At 32.6% G+C, this 21,133-nt stretch overlaps 1 protein-coding gene across 1 annotated transcript; it reads left to right on the top strand.

Moving 5' to 3' along the window:
- Nucleotides 1-4,194: 4,194 nt before the first annotated feature.
- On the top strand, nt 4,195-15,509 carry LOC143224149 (uncharacterized). Its single transcript, XM_076452596.1, has 3 exons — nt 4,195-4,490; nt 8,358-8,725; nt 14,482-15,509. Exons 1-3 carry the CDS (start codon nt 4,238-4,240, stop codon nt 14,971-14,973), a joined length of 1,113 nt encoding a protein of 370 aa, XP_076308711.1. The 5' UTR covers nt 4,195-4,237; the 3' UTR covers nt 14,974-15,509.
- Nucleotides 15,510-21,133: the final 5,624 nt, after the last annotated feature.

The following is a 21,133-nucleotide window of genomic DNA, read 5'->3' on the forward strand; positions in this document are numbered from 1 at the left end:
AAAAGCTACCAAAGTACTGGTTCATCACTCCAATAGATGACGCTTGGACATCTCCCAAAGTAAAATGTTATTTATTCAAAGCAGTCGTTCCTGAACCACAGAATATGTACATTTCTTACAGATAGTGAAGTTTTTTTGTCTCTTTTTATGCATAAAAAGGAAATTCGAAATTACTATGACGTGATAAGTTAAACTAAAATTTCATAACATACGATTTATGACATCGAAGTTGTTAGTTTGCCTTTTATGTAATTCTTCAGTATCTAGTGTCTGAACTCGGTAATCAGTTGTCTTCCGAAATTCGACAACAATCACGAAGTGACTGTTTTGCAGATGAATGTGTTAGAGAAGAGAAGACAGACGTTTTCTTTTCATTACACTTTTACAGCAACAGATAGTAAGCTGGCGACCTCTAGCCGTGTGCTGTGTTTATTAAAATAAAGTAAATAAAAAAGTAGATTAAAAACTTCTTGTCCGTGATAAATGCTCCTCGGCGTTAAGTTTCACAGCTTACAACGCTAGAATTCGAGTTTTGATTTGTTTGTTTTAAATTTCACGCGAAGATAAGTGAGGATATCTTCGCTAGCCATTCCTAATTTAGCAGAGGTGGACTAGAAGGAAGGCAATTAGTCAAATCTTGGAAATTCTTTTACCAACGAATAGTGAAACTGATTGTCACATTATAACATCTCCAGGGCTGGTGGTGGGTATAGCACAGAAAGCCCACTGTGTAGCTTTGTGCTTAGCAACAACTAAACGTATTTATTTAAATGGAGAATAAATTTATAGCTAGATATATTTTATAACGACTTATAAGTTAAATCCCATTAAAGCATAGTAGGATAGAATTGATACATGTATAAGTAACCAATGTAATATAACTGTAGGGTGGCATTCATGTCTTTCAAAGGAAACAAAGTTCTTCCGTCTGTTGGCTTAGCCCTCTTCCCTCGAAATAACACCAGTTAGTGGGAAGCATGCATAACAGTAGTCTTCTCACATATGATTATCGAATAAATAAATAGTGAAAGAACTAGATTGTATTAATTTATCAACTAAATTAGGCTTAGGCCTCTTCCCTCGAAACAACACCAGTTAGTGGGAAGCATGCATCACAGTAGTCTTCTCATATATGATTATCGAATAAATAAATAGTGAAATAACTAGATTATTTCTATTAATTTATCAACTAAACCAGGCTTAGCTCTGACCCTCAACAGGAGAGCCTAGACTTTATAACATAGAACAAGGGTTGTTCGTGGAATATAAGGTACCAATGTTTGTTTTACATTCTACTAAAAGCCCGCGAGGTGGCCACCTACTTGTTCACGTGCTTGCTGACGAAGCTCTCTATCTCTCTTTATGTCAAGTTTCGCGTGGGAGGTGATTTAACAGTTTTTGTGTACGTGTGTAACCTGAAACTGACAACAAATGAACACGAAGCAACTGATTTCGATGTAATCAACATTTCACTTTAGGACAGCAATTATATTTATTACTTGTTTCCGAAAGCTGTTAAATTTGTGTGTGGCAACTACAACTTAAAAATAATATATTCTACTCGCTGCAGTCAATTAGAGTTTCTATTTTTGTGGTACAGAACACAATTTTTTTCTTGAAGATAAATAAGGAACTAAAGAGTATGCGTTTGTTTATCTTTTATTTAAGTTTCTATAAGCGTTCAATTCCAAACCAGAAGCGTGAAACATGTGTTTCGACAAAAAATCCAAAAAACAGCGTAATTGGCAGTTTTGAAACTTGCTTCATTTTTTTTTTGCTTCACGAGAGAAAAAAAAAAAAAAGACAGAGAGAGAGTTCGTGAAATGGAATCCCCGCTGTTAGAAAAATAACAGCTGATCTCGTAAGTAAACAGTAGTGCATGCTTTTAGCGTCGCCAAGGGAATTACATCTAGTCGTGCAACTGTGATTAAGATATTCTTTGTAGAGATAATTAGTCCTACTTTACCTCGTCATTACACTATAACTGAACTAAGTTTGTAGAGATAATTAGGCCTACTTTACCCCGTCATTACACTACAACTGAGCTAAGTTTGTAGAGATAAGTAGGCCTACTTTACCCCGTCATTACACTACAACTGAGCTAAGTTTGTAGAGATAATTAGGCCTACTTTACCTCGTCATTACACTATAACTGAACTAAGTTTGTAGAGATAATTAGGCCTACTTTACCCCGTCATTACACTACAACTGAGCTAAGTTTGTAGAGATAATTAGGCCTACTTTACCTTGTCATTACACTATAACTGAACTAAGTTTGTAGAGATAATTAGGCCTACTTTACCCCGTCATTACACTACAACTGAGCTAAGTTTGTAGAGATAATTAGGCCTACTTTACCTCGTCATTACACTATAACTGAACTAAGTTTGTAGAGATAATTAGGCCTACTTTACCCCGTCATTACACTACAACTGAGCTAAGTTTGTAGAGATAATTAGGCCTACTTTACCTCGTCATTACACTATAATTGAACTAAGTTTGTACAGGGTGGCCCGTAAGTCCCTACCCATCCATATATATTATGTATCCAGTGTGTCACCAGTATTCTTGCGCTCATGTACCCACGTACTTGTCACAATACGCTCTTCAAGTGTAAATGGGCTTATATCGGCCATATTTCTCTGAAAAAAGAAACAAATTTATAATACATGCGTAATTGAATATAACATAATAGCATATGGATGGGTAGGGACTTACGGCCACCCTGCAGAGATAATTAGGCCTACTTTACCTCGTCATTACACTATAACTGAACTAAGTTTGTAGATATAATTAGGCCTACTTTACCCCCTCATTACATTATAACTGAACTAAGTTTGTAGAGATAATTAGGCCTATTTTAACTTATCAGCACTTCGTAACTACGTTTGTATAGATAATTAGCCCTATTTTAACTTGTCAGTACCCCATAACTGAACTAAGCTTGTAAAGATAATTAGGCCTATTTTAACTTGTCAGTACTTCGTAACTAAGTTTGTATAGATAATTAGGCCTATTTTAACTTATCAGTACTTCGTAACTACGTTTGTATAGATAATTAGCCCTATTTTAACTTATCAGTACGCCATAACTGAACTAAACTTGTAAAGATAACTAGACCTATTTTAACTTATCAGTACGCCAGAAATGAACTAAGTTTGTAGAGATAATTAGCCCAATTTTAACTTATCAGTGAACCAGAACTGAACTAAATTTGTAGAGATAGTTGGGCCTATTCTGCCTCGTCAGTACACCATAACTGGACTAAGTTTGTAGATATAGTTAGGCCTATTCTGCCTTGTCAGTACACCATAACTGAACTAAGTTTGTAGAGATAATTTGGCCTATTTTACTTTCTTAGTACACCATAAATCTTGCACCTATACGTGTTTAAGAAGATGAACAATCATTTTTCACTGTTACCATTTTGCATAAATAGTTATTTCTGGATACAGAGGGCTAACGCTGAATTATATTTCTCGCTTTTTGACTTCCAATTATCTGTGGAGACCCTGAATAAAGACTAAACACGTAATGAACTACTGAGAGATACCAGTGAAACATATGACATGGGTGGAAACACCATATGTATTAAGCAAGTAGTTCCAGTTAAATATAAAGCGTGGGTTGAAACACAATATATATCAAGTAACCGGTTTCAGTTAAACATAAAGAATGGGTGGAAGCAGTACATGTATCAGGTTTCAGCCGACTCCTAATGCACACCAACTTAGCCGCACTAGGCGCTGTAAAGAGGAAATATTCAGCTAAAAATGTAAAAAATTGACGGAATGTTTTCCCGCCTGCTATACGTATCTCAATACTTACCAATCAAAGCCTTCCTTTTAAATTAAAGAACGACGCTAGAAACTGAGGGACGACCAATCATATCGTATCAAAAGACGAAGGAGAGCGTTCAGGGCTAGTTTGTGAATAAATTCGTTAAGTACGTCTGCTCCAAGTATAAGCAAAGTTTGGTCTCCAGCTTACTACTACTGTGACCGACCTAAGCCTGTTTTATAGACAAACTCTAATACAAATTTGTATTGAAATCTAAGCTGTATTTTTGGTTTCTAATTACCTATGACAAATGAACTAAAGCATCGAGTCTTAGGCTTGCTTACCTTAGTCGCATAAAGTGAAGGATACTTAAAGGACTAGTCTCTGATGACGTCCTAGCTTCACGAACCTAAGATAAGAAGCTTGCATAAGAATCATTGATATTCAAGGGCTTACCATGACGAGTAAGGACGCGCAACGTCCAGTTCATCGCGAACGCCAAAACCAAGCGCGTTCGAACCCCTACCGTATCGAGCAGCTTATATCACCGGACAGAGAAAACTCGTCACGTTCTTTGTTTCATTCCAACAGATCGAAGGCGGATCAGAATCAGGACGAATTTTTCAACGTCTCGCCGGATAGTTCAAGCAACCAGCGCGGTCAGGTTCAGGGAGATGAAGCCTTAGACTTAAAAACGAAAAACAGGAAAGGTAAGCCTTATCAGAACGGATAACAGGACATGAAGACCTAATTAGAATGGATAACAGGACATGTAGATATAATGATAATGACCAGGAAAACAGGTAGGTCTAGTTACAAAGATAAAGAAGACAGGTCTAATCCAGTGAGTTAATATAAACAAATAAATGTCAAATTCATAACACTGCACAACACAGTTTTTGCTTCTTGAACACTGTTGGGTGTTCCTAATAGAATTTTGGCTGCTGATCACGAAAATCACATCCAAATTTGCCCATCACGTACCGTTTCATCGAAATCTTCAGTTTTGTCATGTTTTTTTTCTTATATTTGTGTCCAAAAAATTTCGTTTTTGTAAGAGACCTATGAACAATGTTTTGTGCAGTCTGGGTATGTCCACTCACACATGGACTTCTTCCCCGCAAATCTCGGTGCTGTCAGTGACGAACATGGTTATAGGTTTTACCTGGACATTGCTACAACGGAAAAACGATATCAGGGCAACTGGAATCCGTCAATGCTTGCTGACTACTGTTGGACACTTCAAAGTGAGGCACCGGATATTAAATACAAACGAAAATCAGTAGCAAAACACTTTTAATTGTGTTGAACTTAATAACGTATAAGAAACATAAACGCAATTAAATACGTTATTGCCGGTAAACAGTTAGCTGTCTATTTCTCAGAGTTCTTACGTGATGAAGCAAAACCAAAACTATATTTGTGCATACCCACCAGATACCTGTCACAATAAGCAAAAACGTTTCAAAAAATTGTTGTGCAGTGTTACTGAGGACTTAATAAACTGTTTTATTAAACGTATATTAGCTGTTATCAGAAAATTAAAAGTTTCGCCTTTTTTGTATACAGTAACGAAACGCCCCAAGTGACACAGCAGTATGTCGGCAGAATCATACTGCTAAAAACCAGGTTTCGATACCTGTAGTGGGCAGAGCATAGATAGTTTATTGTGTAGCTATGCGATTAATTCTAAATAAACAGTAACGAAATAAAGACATTAGTTCAAGTTGTTCGTAAGTCTGAACTGTGACTATAACTGTTTCCACCAGTCTAACGCTTACAACGCTAAAGTCCCCCGCTGGTTCGGCGGTAAGTTTTCGGATTTACAACGCTAAAATAAGGGACTCAACTCCCCTCACACACACACACATACACACAACGTTAAAAATTCTCTACTTCGATACTCGCGGTGGGCACACAACAAAGGCAGCTCATTGTGTAGTTCTGTATTTAACAACAAATACAGTTTTTTTTCGTATCTTTATCTGCATGTTACTAAGTTTTTAAAACTTCTCTTGGTACAATTGAGAACACTAATATTTGTTACTGAAACGCATGGGAAATTTTCCTTGATGAAATTGAGAAAAGTAACTTTTCTTATTGAAATACCTGTACAGCTTCCCATGATAAAGAAACTTAAATTTTGGAGATTTTTACAAAACTCGAACAGTCTCTAGAAATTCAGTGGTAAACCTGTAGATATTCAAGATGCCAGTGAACCAGTAAAACTTCTACGATGAACTTATAAAAATACCAGACACTGGTGTAGTCCATGTGCCTGCTACGAAGTCGTTTCTTGTATATGGATGCCGCAGTTTCGGTGGAAGCATTGATAATGCATATGTATGAAACGTCCAAGACAGATCTCTGCAATCTTCCATCAACTCAGAATGCACTTGAACCTTAATTTTTATCTAACTATCATCTCGATGAACTTATACAAAAGGGAACCTTGTTTGCTTTCCACCAAATACTCCGTTTAGAGATACCAAAATCAGAAACTGCAGAGGATAAAACAAATAAATGTGTTTTCTGTGTTTGCTTGTTGTTAAAAACAACAGTGGGCTATCTGAGCTTCACTCACCACGAGTATCTAAGTCCGAATTTTCAAATTCTTGCTTTATCAAAGTTCACTCTTTAAAATGTGGAAGGACTGAAAGAGACTTCCTTATAAGGGTGGTAAATGAAATAGTTTTGATATGATGAATAAGTGTGGAAGACAATTTTTGTCTCGAACAGTTTTATCATATTTCGACATTCTTAAATGTTCCACACAGTTAGTTGTTGATGGCTTCAAATCATCATATTAGTTGTTAACGTCATGAAAAGGATAAAGTATTGCTGTGTCCTTCCGCAGGGTCCCCGAAAATGTCCTTTTCTCAAGAGTAAATAAAATCAAAATTAACAGTAACAAATATTTTTATTTCTTGCCCTTCATGTTCATATGTCATACTGTATTGCGATCTACAGATTACATAATTCTTCTCGTGATTCATGGCGTGAGCACGTTTTACTGACTTAAAGACAATACAAATTGCGTCGTTAAGCGTTCGTTATGTGGCGTCATTTTAGCGTCTACCTACTGAATGACAGACAACATACCACTGGATATTGGTGCGAGTTGTTAAAATATGTAATCCATCCATGCAGCCTTCGGCTTCCTGTTTGGGAAGTTATTTTTACTTAATGTTGTTTTTAGAGTGCCAGATATACATAATGAAAAGTTTCGAAGTCTTTAATGTAATTTCTCTTCTAACAATATAATTAGTTAGCTAGAGTACCCGTCCCTTGGACAGAAGTTGTGTAAATTCATGATTAATGAAAGGTTTTATTAGGACATGAAAAGTTACTTACTTTATAAATAATTGCAAAAAAACAACAACACAAAACTGCTTATATAAACTGCAAAACGCAAAACTGAACATTTGTATGAATCTAAAGAACCTCCGTACTGATTTTCCTGAAGAACCATCTACGCCCTGCGAAGTAGTTATGTGGAGAAACAACTGACAACAAACAGTATTATTATAATTATACATATAATAACAAACATTTTCTACGTGAAAAAAATAATTTTTAATTAAAAGATCTTTAACGAATGAAATACTAGCTGCGGGTGGTTCATCCACTAACGGCCCGGCATGGCCAAGTGTGTTAAGGCGTTCGACTCCTAATCCAAGGGTCGCGGGTTCGAATCCCGCTCGCTCTTTCAGCCGTAGGGGCGTTATAATGTAACAGTCAATCCTACTATTCGTTGGTAAAAGAGTAGCCCAAGAGTTGACGGTGGATGGTGATGGCTAGCTGCCTTCCCTCTAGTCTTACACTCCTAAATTAGGGACGGCTAGCACAGATAGCACTCGAGTAGCCTTGCTCGAAATTCAAAATAACAAAATAACATGCACTAACTTTCTTGTTCTAATAAAATTACTGAAATATCTGTCGAACTTTAAGGACTATTTATGAGTAAATTATCACGTACAATCTTTAATGCATGTCAAGTAAACAAGTTACATTAATTAGTACGTTTACAAACTGATAGAGGTTCTGAGGAAAAAAAACATTAACCTTATCAAGGAATATTTAATTTTTAAGTAATAGACTTACTTTAACTACTTTGTTTTAAATCCAGAATAGCAGACCTCTTAACTCGATAACAGAAGTTCTAAACTCCGTCAAAACGAAGGTTTACCAACTACAGCATGGGATCACCATTCCGTTTATCCTTCTGTGCTCGGGATTTTGACTAATTGTAAATGTGTGTGTGTGTATTTTCTTATAGCCAAACCACATCGAGTTATCTGCTGAGTCCACAGAGGGAAATCGAACCCCTAACTTTAGCGTTATAAATCCGTAGAGTTACCGCTGTACCAATTGTAAAATGGCTGGCGTTTTATTTACGTAATCCGTACAGACGAATTTAATTAGAAAATCATTATGAAATAAAATAAGCTTATAAATAGCTCATATTTATTTTAACTATTTCATACAGGTTTTTTTCCAACACGACAAGCAGGTCATGCTAGTCTCAAACCATATGTTCTATCCAATCAGTACTGCTATTCGGTTCTATTTTACAGTTTCTTCGAACGAAATACCGCTCACATCAAAGTGCCCTCTTGCCGAGGTGAAGTCGCTTGATGATGCATGCTACAAAACACAATATACTTTATCCGGTGGTAACTTAAGACACGAAATTTCTTTTCTCTCGGAATATCCGGTTTCTTTACCTACGGACCGGTCTAAGGGTGTGGCAGCAACAGATGGAAAACCCACAGATGATGACTTCTGTTTGGACACACCACGAAAGATTCGGAGAAGCCGCACGACATTTACTACTCTTCAGTTGCACAAGCTGGAGCAAGCCTTTGAGAAGACTCAGTACCCCGACATTTTCACTCGTGAGGAACTGGCTACACTCTTGGACCTCAGTGAAGGGCGTGTACAGGTAATTACGTTTATAGTTTACACCATTCTGTTTGAAAAAGAACATAAATGACAGCTTTTTAATAAAATAACAATATACTCGGTGCATTTTTGTTTTGTATTTTGTAAGGAAATTGTGAAATCAGTTTTTAATAGATTACACTAATTATCCAATAGCTTGTATAGTTCTAAATAGTCCTAACTACTGTTGGAAAATGAAAATAATCCCCTAAACACGTTTGTAAAATAACCCGGGGTGAGAGCGAAAATCGTCTTCGTATGGAACAGTTTTCTTGTTCATTTAACTTGCAGAAAGTTCCCCCCTCGAATGAAACAGCGATAAGTTTACGAACTAAATTCCGGGGCTCCATTCCCCTCGGCAAACACAGCACATAACCCAAAGTGGTTTTAATTTTAAATAAACAAACCGCACAGAAAACTGCGGTTGCATTAATTAAGATGCAGTGCATGTATCATGTCACAGAACTTAAGGTTTAAAACAAACACCAATATAGCGCTGTTCACTGTATTTACGGAAATATGGAATAATGTTAAAGCATCATGAGAGATATTACTAGACAGATATGTCACGGTAAGATATTGTACACTTTAACAAAGTGAAGGGCCCGGCGTGTAATCCGAGGGTCGCGGGTTCGAGTCCCGGTCGTACCAAACATACTCGCCCTTCCAGCCGTGGGGGCGTTATAATGTTACGGTCAATCCCACTATTCTTTGGTAAAAGAGTAGCCCAAGAGTTGGTGGTGGGTCGTGATGACTAGCTGCCTTTCTTCTAGTCTTACACTGCTAAATTAGGGATGGCTAGCGCAGATAGCCCTCGAGTAGCTTTGCGCGAAATTGAAAAAACAAACAAAACAAAACAGCAAAGTGAAGCTGACAGTAGTAACAAAGCCAGTAAACGAAACCAAGAAGTTTCTCATAAAATAAAGTAAAACAGTTAATTAACTTTATAATAAAACACTATAATCTCACTATGTAATTTCTCCAGTTCATACTAGTGTATAGAACACATATTAATGGTAGAAATAAACGTCCTTATGACACTGAAAAGGCCCGGCATGGCCAGGTGGTTAAGGTACTCGACTCGTAATCCAAGGGTCGCGGGTTCGAATCCCTGTCACACTAAACATACTCGCCCTTTCAGTTGTGGGGACGTTGTAATGTGATGGTCAATTACACTATTCGTTGGTAAAAGAGTAGTCCAAGGGTTGGCGTTGGGTAGTGATGACTAGCTGCCTTCCCTCTAGTCTTACTCTGCTAAATTAGGGACGGCTAGCGCAGATAGCTCTCGTGTAGCTTTGCGCGAAATTAAAAACAAACTAAACCTGAACCACCTGTTGGCGCTGTGTTGCGATTGTGAAAGTATCGGTTTAAAAAGTACTACAAATAAGTTTATTAAAATATGGTAAAAACTTCACAAAACTTTTAAAATAAATTCAAATGTTTTTGAACTTGACGTTTATAGTTTGTTGACAGTTTGGCTATAATACTAATAATGCTTACATATATTTTCAGAAGATATAAACAACACATTATGAGTCACGTCTATTTATGAATAACCAGTTACTGTTGTTATTTTTAAAATATTTATTCTGTGCGTATGAATAACATGTCATTTGTGAATCACCTGGAAATAATTAGGTTCATTATAGGTAAATAAAAATAGATTAAACTAGCGTATAACCACTTGAAATTAACCTGAAGATGACCTAGGAAGGTCGAAACGTTGTTCTCTCCTTCTTAATAAAACGTCTCCGGATTTACAACGCTAAAATCAGGGGTTCGATTCCCTTCGGTGGGCTCAGCAGATAGCCCGATGTGGCTTTGCTATAAGAAAAACACACACACATTAATAAAAGTGTTAATATCCATACCAGCCGTTCTGAGATACATTTTTAGTGTATAACCATTTTCCTTGAGACTAAGCAGACGTCATATGGCCGGAGTTTGAACCTAAGCATCTGATGACCATGAAATTGTTTTTAAGGACGTTTGTAACAGACGATGGCCTGAAACTATTGAGTGTTGTATGGAGATGTTGGATAATTATTGAACACAGACAATAACAAACACGTTCAGTCAAGATGTACAGTGATACCAGGAGCCCCACGATACAGCACAAACATAACCTGTTTTAACCAGGATAACAATGAACTGTCTTAAACCTTATTATAACAGATTAACATTACTAACTCAAAACTGTCTTAAACCTTAGTATACTTGTTTAAAACTAATAACACTGAGCTAGCTGTCTTAAACTTTATTTTTCCAGTTTAACACTAGTTAAAATGAGCTGTCTTAAGCCTTATCATACCAGTTTAACATCATAACGTTATCGTTCAAGTAGTTAATAATATAAATTTAATTTTCTGTTAATTAGAATGTTATTCACGGTATTCTAAATATGTTTTTCTAGCTGATTTCTATGTCGTTTCAACTGACCTAATAATATCAAACTTACGTGATAACAAAGTCCATACCTTCAGCTCGTTTATTTATTGTAACTTTAAGCTTGTATAAACGATGTACTCTATAATTGCATATCTATCTGTCTGTCTTGCACTCAAATCATTAGTAACAGAACAGAAGAATAACAGTTGACGCCCACACATTTCCAGTTAATTAAGAGGTTCGTACATCAGGGATCTGAAATTGTTTTGAATGTCACTAGAATCAACTGATGTACAGTTGAATGTCACTACAATCAACTGATGGACAGTTGAATGACACTAGAATCAACTGATGCACAGTTGTTGTTGTTTTTTACATGTAGTTGTTGCATCCTCGAGCAGTGCTTGTTGGAACTTAATGGAATGTTACGATCAATTATGGAAGCGGAAACTAATTACTGGATTAGTTTTAGACAAAAACCCTGAGTTTTAACGGAACACTTGGAACAGCTGTCACAGACCTATATATGAGACTTTTGAAATCATAGCCCAGAGCAGAGCTGTGAGAGAGGACAATAGCCAATACAGCCCGAATCTTTTTCTGTTTTTACTCGGTGTATTAGAGCTTATTAGACAGGGGAAGTAAAATCAGAGAAAGAAGTAATCTAAAAGAAACTGGACAAATAATGACCACAGCGTAATCCGGTTCATAAAAGACGTTATTTTTAGTGTACCAGAGATCTTAGTCAGACGCAACGAATGTATTCATATGTGTTTATTTTAAGCTTCGCGCAAAGTTACACGAGAGCTTTCTGTGTAAGCCGTCCGTAATTTAGCAGTGTAAGACTAAAGGGAAAGCAGCTAGTCATCACCACCCATCGCCAACTCTTGGGATATTCTTTTACTAACGAATGCTGAGATTCACCGTCACTATTTAAAGTCTCCACGGCTGAAAGGATGAGCATGTTTAGTGGGAGTGGAGAGCCTTAAGCACCTGACCATGCCAGGCCCAGATATATCTCAATTCAACAAATAAATACTCCTTGTAGTTGACATGGTTACAATTCGCATTTCATTTACATTTGTAAATGTGCTAATGGGACAAAAAATGTATTAAACTTGCTATGGAAGTTTTGGGTAAAAACATTATTTCAGATTCTTTTACAGTAAAATATAATATTATTAAAAGAGGTTTCGATCACTGGTGTGATCAATACGTCACACCTGTCTTAAAAATAATCTTCCTTATTGTAAAAAACTGTAACTTGCAGTAAACTAATACTTATAATGAGTGAGTAAAGTCAAAAGGAATCTACTGTCAGATGTCAAGCTGTAAATGTACCACTGTTAGGGTAAATGACTTTGATGTTAAGATTTGTTTTGAATTAAATGAAATATTATAATTTTTATTTTAATAGACGTTTTCATACTCGTCACAATTCGGTGTTATCTCACAAACTGTTGAATGCGAACTCAAAATTTATCAGAGAAGGTCGTCAGTTCACACTTTGTGTAGCATTGCTCCTGCATCAGTGCTTCACATGTTGAAAAGTGTGAAATGTGTTGTTGTATGTAAATAAATCCAAGCCATTTTGTTACTACGAAACCAGTTTAAACTGCACGAGATAGCCTTTGAAAAAACAACAACAACATCAAACTTAAAATAAGTAACAAATGTTTATATGTTAGTAGTATTTTACCACATCAAACTTAAAATCAGTAACAAATGTTTATATGTTGGTAGTATTTTACCACATCAAACTTAAAATCAGTAACAAATGTTTATATGTTAGTTGTATTTTACCACATCAAACTTAAAATCAGTAACAAATGTTTACATGTTAGTAGTATTTTACCACATCAAACTTAAAATCAGTAACAAATGTTTATATGTTAGTAGTATTTTACCACATCAAACTTAAAATCAGTAACAAATGTTTATATGTTAGTTGTATTTTACCACATCAAACTTAAAATCAGTAACAAATGTTTATATGTTAGTAGTATTTTACCACATCAAACTTAAAATCAGTAACAAATGTTTATATGTTAGTTGTATTTTACCACATCAAACTTAAAATCAGTAACAAATGTTTATATGTTAGTTGTATTTTACCACATCAAACTTAAAATCAGTAACAAATGTTTACATGTTAGTAGTATTTTACCACATCAAACTTAAAATCAGTAACAAATGTTTATATGTTAGTTGTATTTTACCACATCAAACTTAAAATCAGTAACAAATGTTTATATGTTAGTTGTATTTTACCACATCAAACTTAAAATCAGTAACAAATGTTTATATGTTAGTTGTATTTTACCACATCAAACTTAAAATCAGTAACAAATGTTTATATGTTAGTTGTATTTTACCACATCAAACTTAAAATCAGTAACAAATGTTTATATGTTAGTAGTATTTTACCACATCAAACTTAAAATCAGTAACAAATGTTTATATGTTAGTTGTATTTTACCACATCAAACTTAAAATCAGTAACAAATGTTTATATGTTAGTAGTATTTTACCACATCAAACTTAAAATCAGTAACAAATGTTTACATGTTAGTAGTATTTTACCACATCAAACTTAAAATCAGTAACAAATGTTTATATGTTAGTAGTATTTTACCACATCAAACTTAAAATCAGTAACAAATGTTTATATGTTAGTTGTATTTTACCACATCAAACTTAAAATCAGTAACAAATGTTTACATGTTAGTAGTATTTTACCACATCAAACTTAAAATCAGTAACAAATGTTTATATGTTAGTTGTATTTTACCACATCAAACTTAAAATCAGTAACAAATGTTTATATGTTAGTTGTATTTTACCACATCAAACTTAAAATCAGTAACAAATGTTTATATGTTAGTTGTATTTTACCACATCAAACTTAAAATCAGTAACAAATGTTTATATGTTAGTTGTATTTTACCACATCAAACTTAAAATCAGTAACAAATGTTTATATGTTGGTAGTATTTTACCACATCGATACAAACATGAAACGTGTGTTAGACTTGCTATCACATTTTGGAGCTCAATTGTTTCGCTGGTTTTAGCAAAATATGCTTCTCCACAAACATACATACAATAGATAACACAACCTTTTTAAAAAAAAAATGGTACTGGTTCGATTAGTTACGAAACGTTATTAAACTGGTGTTACTTTTCGGGTATTAGCCATTTCACAATAACATTCTAAATTATCTTTCCAATGAATCTTTATTATAAGTTAAAACTACTTAAAAATGTTTAACATTAGTTTTAGGAATGCTTTAATTATTGTAATTATAATTAACCCTTTTCTAACATTCACTGTAACTTATTTTAACCAAAAACAAAACTGTCTTTCAGGTTTGGTTTCAGAACAGAAGAGCTAAGTTGAGGAAACAAGAGAAGTCTAGTTGTAGAAGTTCCGAGAGCAACACCGGATTGAAACCTCTTTTGCCCTCTCCAAGAAGTTTCCAGGGGCTGACACGTCCTGCTCACATCGCAGGAACAGCTTTTCCCACGATGAACACTCTCTGGAGTCAGGGATTTTACAATCCAGATATCATGTCATCCTACAGAGGACGCTCTAATCACTCAGGCTTAAGTAATCTGTTCCTATGTAATAGTGAAGTTCCTAACTTCGGTTTTGTTGATCCGCTAAATTCAGCTCTTCTGTGTGTTTGTATGTTAAACTCTCTCTTTGGTCGGATTGGACAACCTTTTCCAACTAACAACGTCAATACCCTCCCTCCATTCCCACGGCTAGGTTCCCTTTCCATCAGAAACTCTACCGACTTAACACGCACAAGTCTCGAGCTTTTGCGCGTGAAAACCCAAAGGCCCGAAGTAGACTAGCAGTTTCGCCAACGTCCTACCCTGTGTTTAGCCGAAACACAGGTGATTATTTTAATAATTTCATTAAGTGGATGATGTGTTCTATAATTCTCTAATTTCGTCTTAATTAATTGGTTAAAGAAACTAATTTCTAGAGTTAATGTGAAAGTGAGGAGTAAAGAATATGCCATCTTCGCTAATGGGGTTGTTAGTGGATTTGTGTGGACATGACGCACTGTAAACAATGTGTACATAATAACTAAAGTTGTGAGGTTTTTTATGCGTTTTAACGAAAAAAAAACGATATCAAATTCACTTAATCTATTACTTATAAACACTATATTGTATATATACATTTAAATACTGTGTATAGGATGTTATTGGAAATTGGGCCCAGCATGACCAGCTGGTTAAGGAACTCGACTTCTAATCGTATAAACTGTATGTTTTTACTGTGTACAGAATAACATTGAAAACTAATATATTACTTATAAACACCCTATAAACTGTATGTTTTTACTGTGTACAGAATAACATTGAAAACTAATTTATTACATATAAACACCCTATAAACTGTATGTTTTTACTGTGTACAGAATAACATTGAAAACTAATATATTACTTATAAACACCCTATAAACTGTATGTTTTTACTGTGTACAGAATAACATTGAAAACTAATTTATTACATATAAACACCCTATAAACTGTATGTTTTTACTCTGTACAGAATAACATTGAAAACTAATATATTACTTATAAACACCCTATAAACTGTATGTTTTTATTGTGTACAGAATAACATTGAAAACTAAAATATTACTTATAAACACCCTATAAACTGTATGTTTTTACTCTGTACAGAATAACATTGAAAACTAATATATTACTTCTAAACACCCTATAAACTGTATGTTTTTACTCTGTACAGAATAACATTGAAAACTAAAATATTACTTATAAACACCCTATAAACTGTATGTTTTTACTGTTTACAGAATAACATTGAAAACTAAGATATTACTTATAAACACCCTATAAACTGTATGTTTTTACTGTGTACAGAATAACATTGAAAACTAATTTATTACATATAAACACCCTATAAACTGTATGTTTTTACTGTTTACAGAATAACATTGAAAACTAATATATTACTTATAAACACCCTATAAACTGTATGTTTTTACTGTGTACAGAATAACATTGAAAACTAAAATATTACTTATAAACACCCTATAAACTGTATGTTTTTACTGTTTACAGAATAACATTGAAAACTAATATATTACTTATAAACACCCTATAAACTGTATGTTTTTACTGTGTACAGAATAACATTGAAAACTAAAATACTGCTTATAAACACCCTATAAACTGTATGTTTTTACTGTGTACAGAATAACATTGAAAACTAAAATATTACTTATAAACACCCTATAAACTGTATGTTTTTACTGTGTACAGAATAACATTGAAAACTAAAATACTGCTTATAAACACCCTATAAACTGTACGTGTTTACTGTATACAGAATAACATTGAAAACTAAAATATTACTTATAAACACCCTATAAACTGTATGTTTTAACTGTGTACAGAATAACATTGAAAACTAAAATACTGCTTATAAACACCCTATAAACTGTACGTGTTTACTGTTTACAGAATAACATTGAAAACTAAAATATTACTTATAAACACCCTATAAACTGTATGTTTTTACTGTGTACAGAATAACATTGAAAACTAAAATATTACTTATAAACACCCTATAAACTGTATGTTTTTACTCTGTACAGAATAACATTGAAAACTAATATATTACTTCTAAACACCCTATAAACTGTATGTTTTTACTCTGTACAGAATAACATTGAAAACTAAAATATTACTTATAAACACCCTATAAACTGTATGTTTTTACTGTTTACAGAATAACATTGAAAACTAAAATACTGCTTATAAACACCCTATAAACTGTATGTGTTTACTGTTTACAGAATAACATTGAAAACTAAAATATTACTTATAAACACCCTATAAACTGTATGTTTTTACTGTGTACAGAATAACATTGAAAACTAAAATATTACTTATAAACACCCTATAAACTGTATGTTTTTACTCTGTACAGAATAACATTGAAAACTAATATATTACTTCTAAACACCCTATAAACTGTATGTTTTTACTCTGTACAGAATAACATTGAAAACTAAAATATTACTTATAAACACCCTATAAACTGTATGTTTTTACTGTTTACAGAATAACATTGAAAACTAAGATATTACTTATAAACACCCTATAAACTGTATGTTTTTACTGTGTACAGAATAACATTGAAAACTAATTTATTACATATAAACACCCTATAAACTGTATGTTTTTACTGTTTACAGAATAACATTGAAAACTAATATATTACTTATAAACACCCTATAAACTGTATGTTTTTACTGTGTACAGAATAACATTGAAAACTAAAATATTACTTATAAACACCCTATAAACTGTATGTTTTTACTGTTTACAGAATAACTTTGAAAACTAATATATTACTTATAAACACCCTATAAACTGTATGTTTTTACTGTGTACAGAATAACATTGAAAACTAAAATATTACTTATAAACACCCTATAAACTGTATGTTTTACTGTGTACAGAATAACATTGAAAACTAAAATATTACTTATAAACACCCTATAAACTGTATGTTTTACTGTGTACAGAATAACATTGAAAACTAAAATACTGCTTATAAACACCCTATAAACTGTACGTGTTTACTGTTTACAGAATAACATTGAAAACTAAAATATTACTTATAAACACCCTATAAACTGTATGTTTTTACTGTGTACAGAATAACATTGAAAACTAAAATACTGCTTATAAACACCCTATAAACTGTACGTGTTTACTGTTTACAGAATAACATTGAAAACTAAAATATTACTTATAAACACCCTATAAACTGTATGTTTTTACTCTGTACAGAATAACATTGAAAACTAATATATTACTTCTAAACACCCTATAAACTGTATGTTTTTACTCTGTACAGAATAACATTGAAAACTAAAATATTACTTATAAACACCCTATAAACTGTATGTTTTACTGTTTACAGAATAACATTGAAAACTAAGATATTACTTATAAACACCCTATAAACTGTATGTTTTTACTGTGTACAGAATAACATTGAAAACTAATTTATTACATATAAACACCCTATAAACTGTATGTTTTTACTGTTTACAGAATAACATTGAAAACTAATATATTACTTATAAACACCCTATAAACTGTATGTTTTACTGTGTACAGAATAACATTGAAAACTAAAATATTACTTATAAACACCCTATAAACTGTATGTTTTACTGTTTACAGAATAACATTGAAAACTAATATATTACTTATAAACACCCTATAAACTGTATGTTTTACTGTGTACAGAATAACATTGAAAACTAAAATACTGCTTATAAACACCCTATAAACTGCGTGTTTTACTGTGTACAGAATAACATTGAAAACTAAAATATTACTTATAAACACCCTATAAACTGTATGTTTTACTGTGTACAGAATAACATTGAAAACTAAAATACTGCTTATAAACACCCTATAAACTGTATGTGTTTACTGTTTACAGAATAACATTGAAAACTAAAATATTACTTATAAACACCCTATAAACTGTATGTTTTACTGTGTACAGAATAACATTGAAAACTAAAATACTACTTATAAACACCCTATAAACTGTGCGTGTTTACTGTTTACAGAATAACATTGAAAACTAATATATTACTTATAAACACCCTATAAACTGTATGTTTTACTGTGTACAGAATAACATTGAAAACTAAAATATTACTTATAAACACCCTATAAACTGTATGTTTTTACTGTGTACAGAATAACATTGAAAACTAAAATATTACTTATAAACACCCTATAAACTGTACGTGTTTACTGTGTACAGAATAACATTGAAAACTAAAATATTACTTATAAACACCCTATAAACTGTATGTTTTTACTGTGTACAGAATAACATTGAAAACTAAAATATTACTTATAAACACCCTATAAACTGTATGTTTTACTGTGTACAGAATAACATTGAAAACTAAAATATTACTTATAAACACCCTATAGACTGTATGTTTTTACTGTGTACAGAATAACATTGAAACCTAAAATATTACTTATAAACACCCTATAAACTGTACGTGTTTACTGTGTACAGAATAACATTGAAAACTAAAATATTACTTATAAACACCCTATAAACTGTATGTGTTTACTGTGTACAGAATAACATTGAAAACTAAAATATTACTTATAAACACCCTATAAACTGTATGTTTTTACTGTGTACAGAATAACATTGAAAACTAAAATATTACTTATAAACACCCTATAAACTGTATGTTTTTACTGTGTACAGAATAACATTGAAAACTAAAATACTGCTTATAAACACCCTATAAACTGTACGTGTTTACTGTTTACAGAATAACATTGAAAACTAAAATATTACTTATAAACACCCTATAAACTGTATGTTTTTACTGTGTACAGAATAACATTGAAAACTAAAATACTGCTTATAAACACCCTATAAACTGTACGTGTTTACTGTTTACAGAATAACATTCAAAACTAATATATTACTTGTAAACACCCTATAAACTGTATGTTTTTACTGTGTACAGAATAACATTGAAAACTAAAATACTGCTTATAAACACCCTATAAACTGTACGTGTTTACTGTGTAGAGAATAACATTGAAAACTAAAATATTACTTATAAACACCCTATAAACTGTACGTGTTTACTGTGTACAGAATAACATTGAAAACTAAAATATTACTTATAAACACCCTATAAACTGTATGTTTTTACTGTGTACAGAATAACATTGAAAACTAAAATATTACTTATAAACACCCTATAAACTGTATGTTTTTACTGTGTACAGAATAACATTGAAAACTAAAATATTACTTATAAACACCCTATAAACTGTATGTTTTTACTGTGTACAGAATAACATTGAAAACTAAAATATTACTTATAAACACCCTATAAACTGTACGTGTTTACTGTGTACAGAATAACATTGAAAACTAAAATATTACTTATAAACACCCTATAAACTGTACGTGTTTACTGTGTACAGAATAACATTGAAAACTAAAATATTACTTATAAACACCCTATAAACTGTACGTGTTTACTGTGTACAGAATAACATTGAAAACTAAAATATTACTTATAAACACCCTATAAACTGTATGTTTTTACTGTGTACAGAATAACATTGAAAACTAAAATATTACTTATAAACACCCTATAAACTGTATGTTTTTACTGTGTACAGAATAACATTGAAAACTAAAATATTGCTTATAAACACCCTATAAAGTGTATGTTTTTACTGTGTACAGAATAACATTGAAAACTAAAATATTACTTATAAACACCCTATAAACTGTACGTGTTTACTGTGTACAGAATAACATTGAAAACTAAAATATTACTTATAAACACCCTATAAACTGTATGTTTTTACTGTGTACAGAATAACATTGAAAACTAAAATATTACTTATAAACACCCTATAAACTGTATGTTTTTACTGTGTACAGAATAACATTGAAAACTAAAATATTACTTATAAACACCCTATAAACTGTATGTTTTACTGTGTACAGAATAACATTGAAAACTAAAATATTACTTATAAACACCCTATAGACTGTATGTTTTTACTGTGTACAGAATAACATTGAAAACTAAAATATTACTTATAAACACCCTATAAACTGTATGTTTTTACTGTGTACAGAATAACATTGAAAACTAAAATATTACTTATAAACACCCTATAAACTGTATGTTTTTACTCTGTACAGAATAACATTGAAAACTAAAATATTGCTTATAAACACCCTATAAACTGTATGTTTTTACTGTGATTATTTTTCCTATAGTTTTGCGTTGAGTTTTATGAACGAGAGGGAGTACCATAACGTTAATCATTCTCAACTAGCTGAGACGAACCCAGTGTTAAAGATTTCTGTTCCTTCGTTACTACGTCATGAGTACGCCATTTAAAAGTATGCTATAGTGTTCTTTCTTCTTACCCAGCC

The sequence above is a fragment of the Tachypleus tridentatus genome, chromosome 8 (assembly GCF_004210375.1).
Source record: "Tachypleus tridentatus isolate NWPU-2018 chromosome 8, ASM421037v1, whole genome shotgun sequence".
Lineage (NCBI taxonomy): Eukaryota > Metazoa > Arthropoda > Merostomata > Xiphosura > Limulidae > Tachypleus > Tachypleus tridentatus.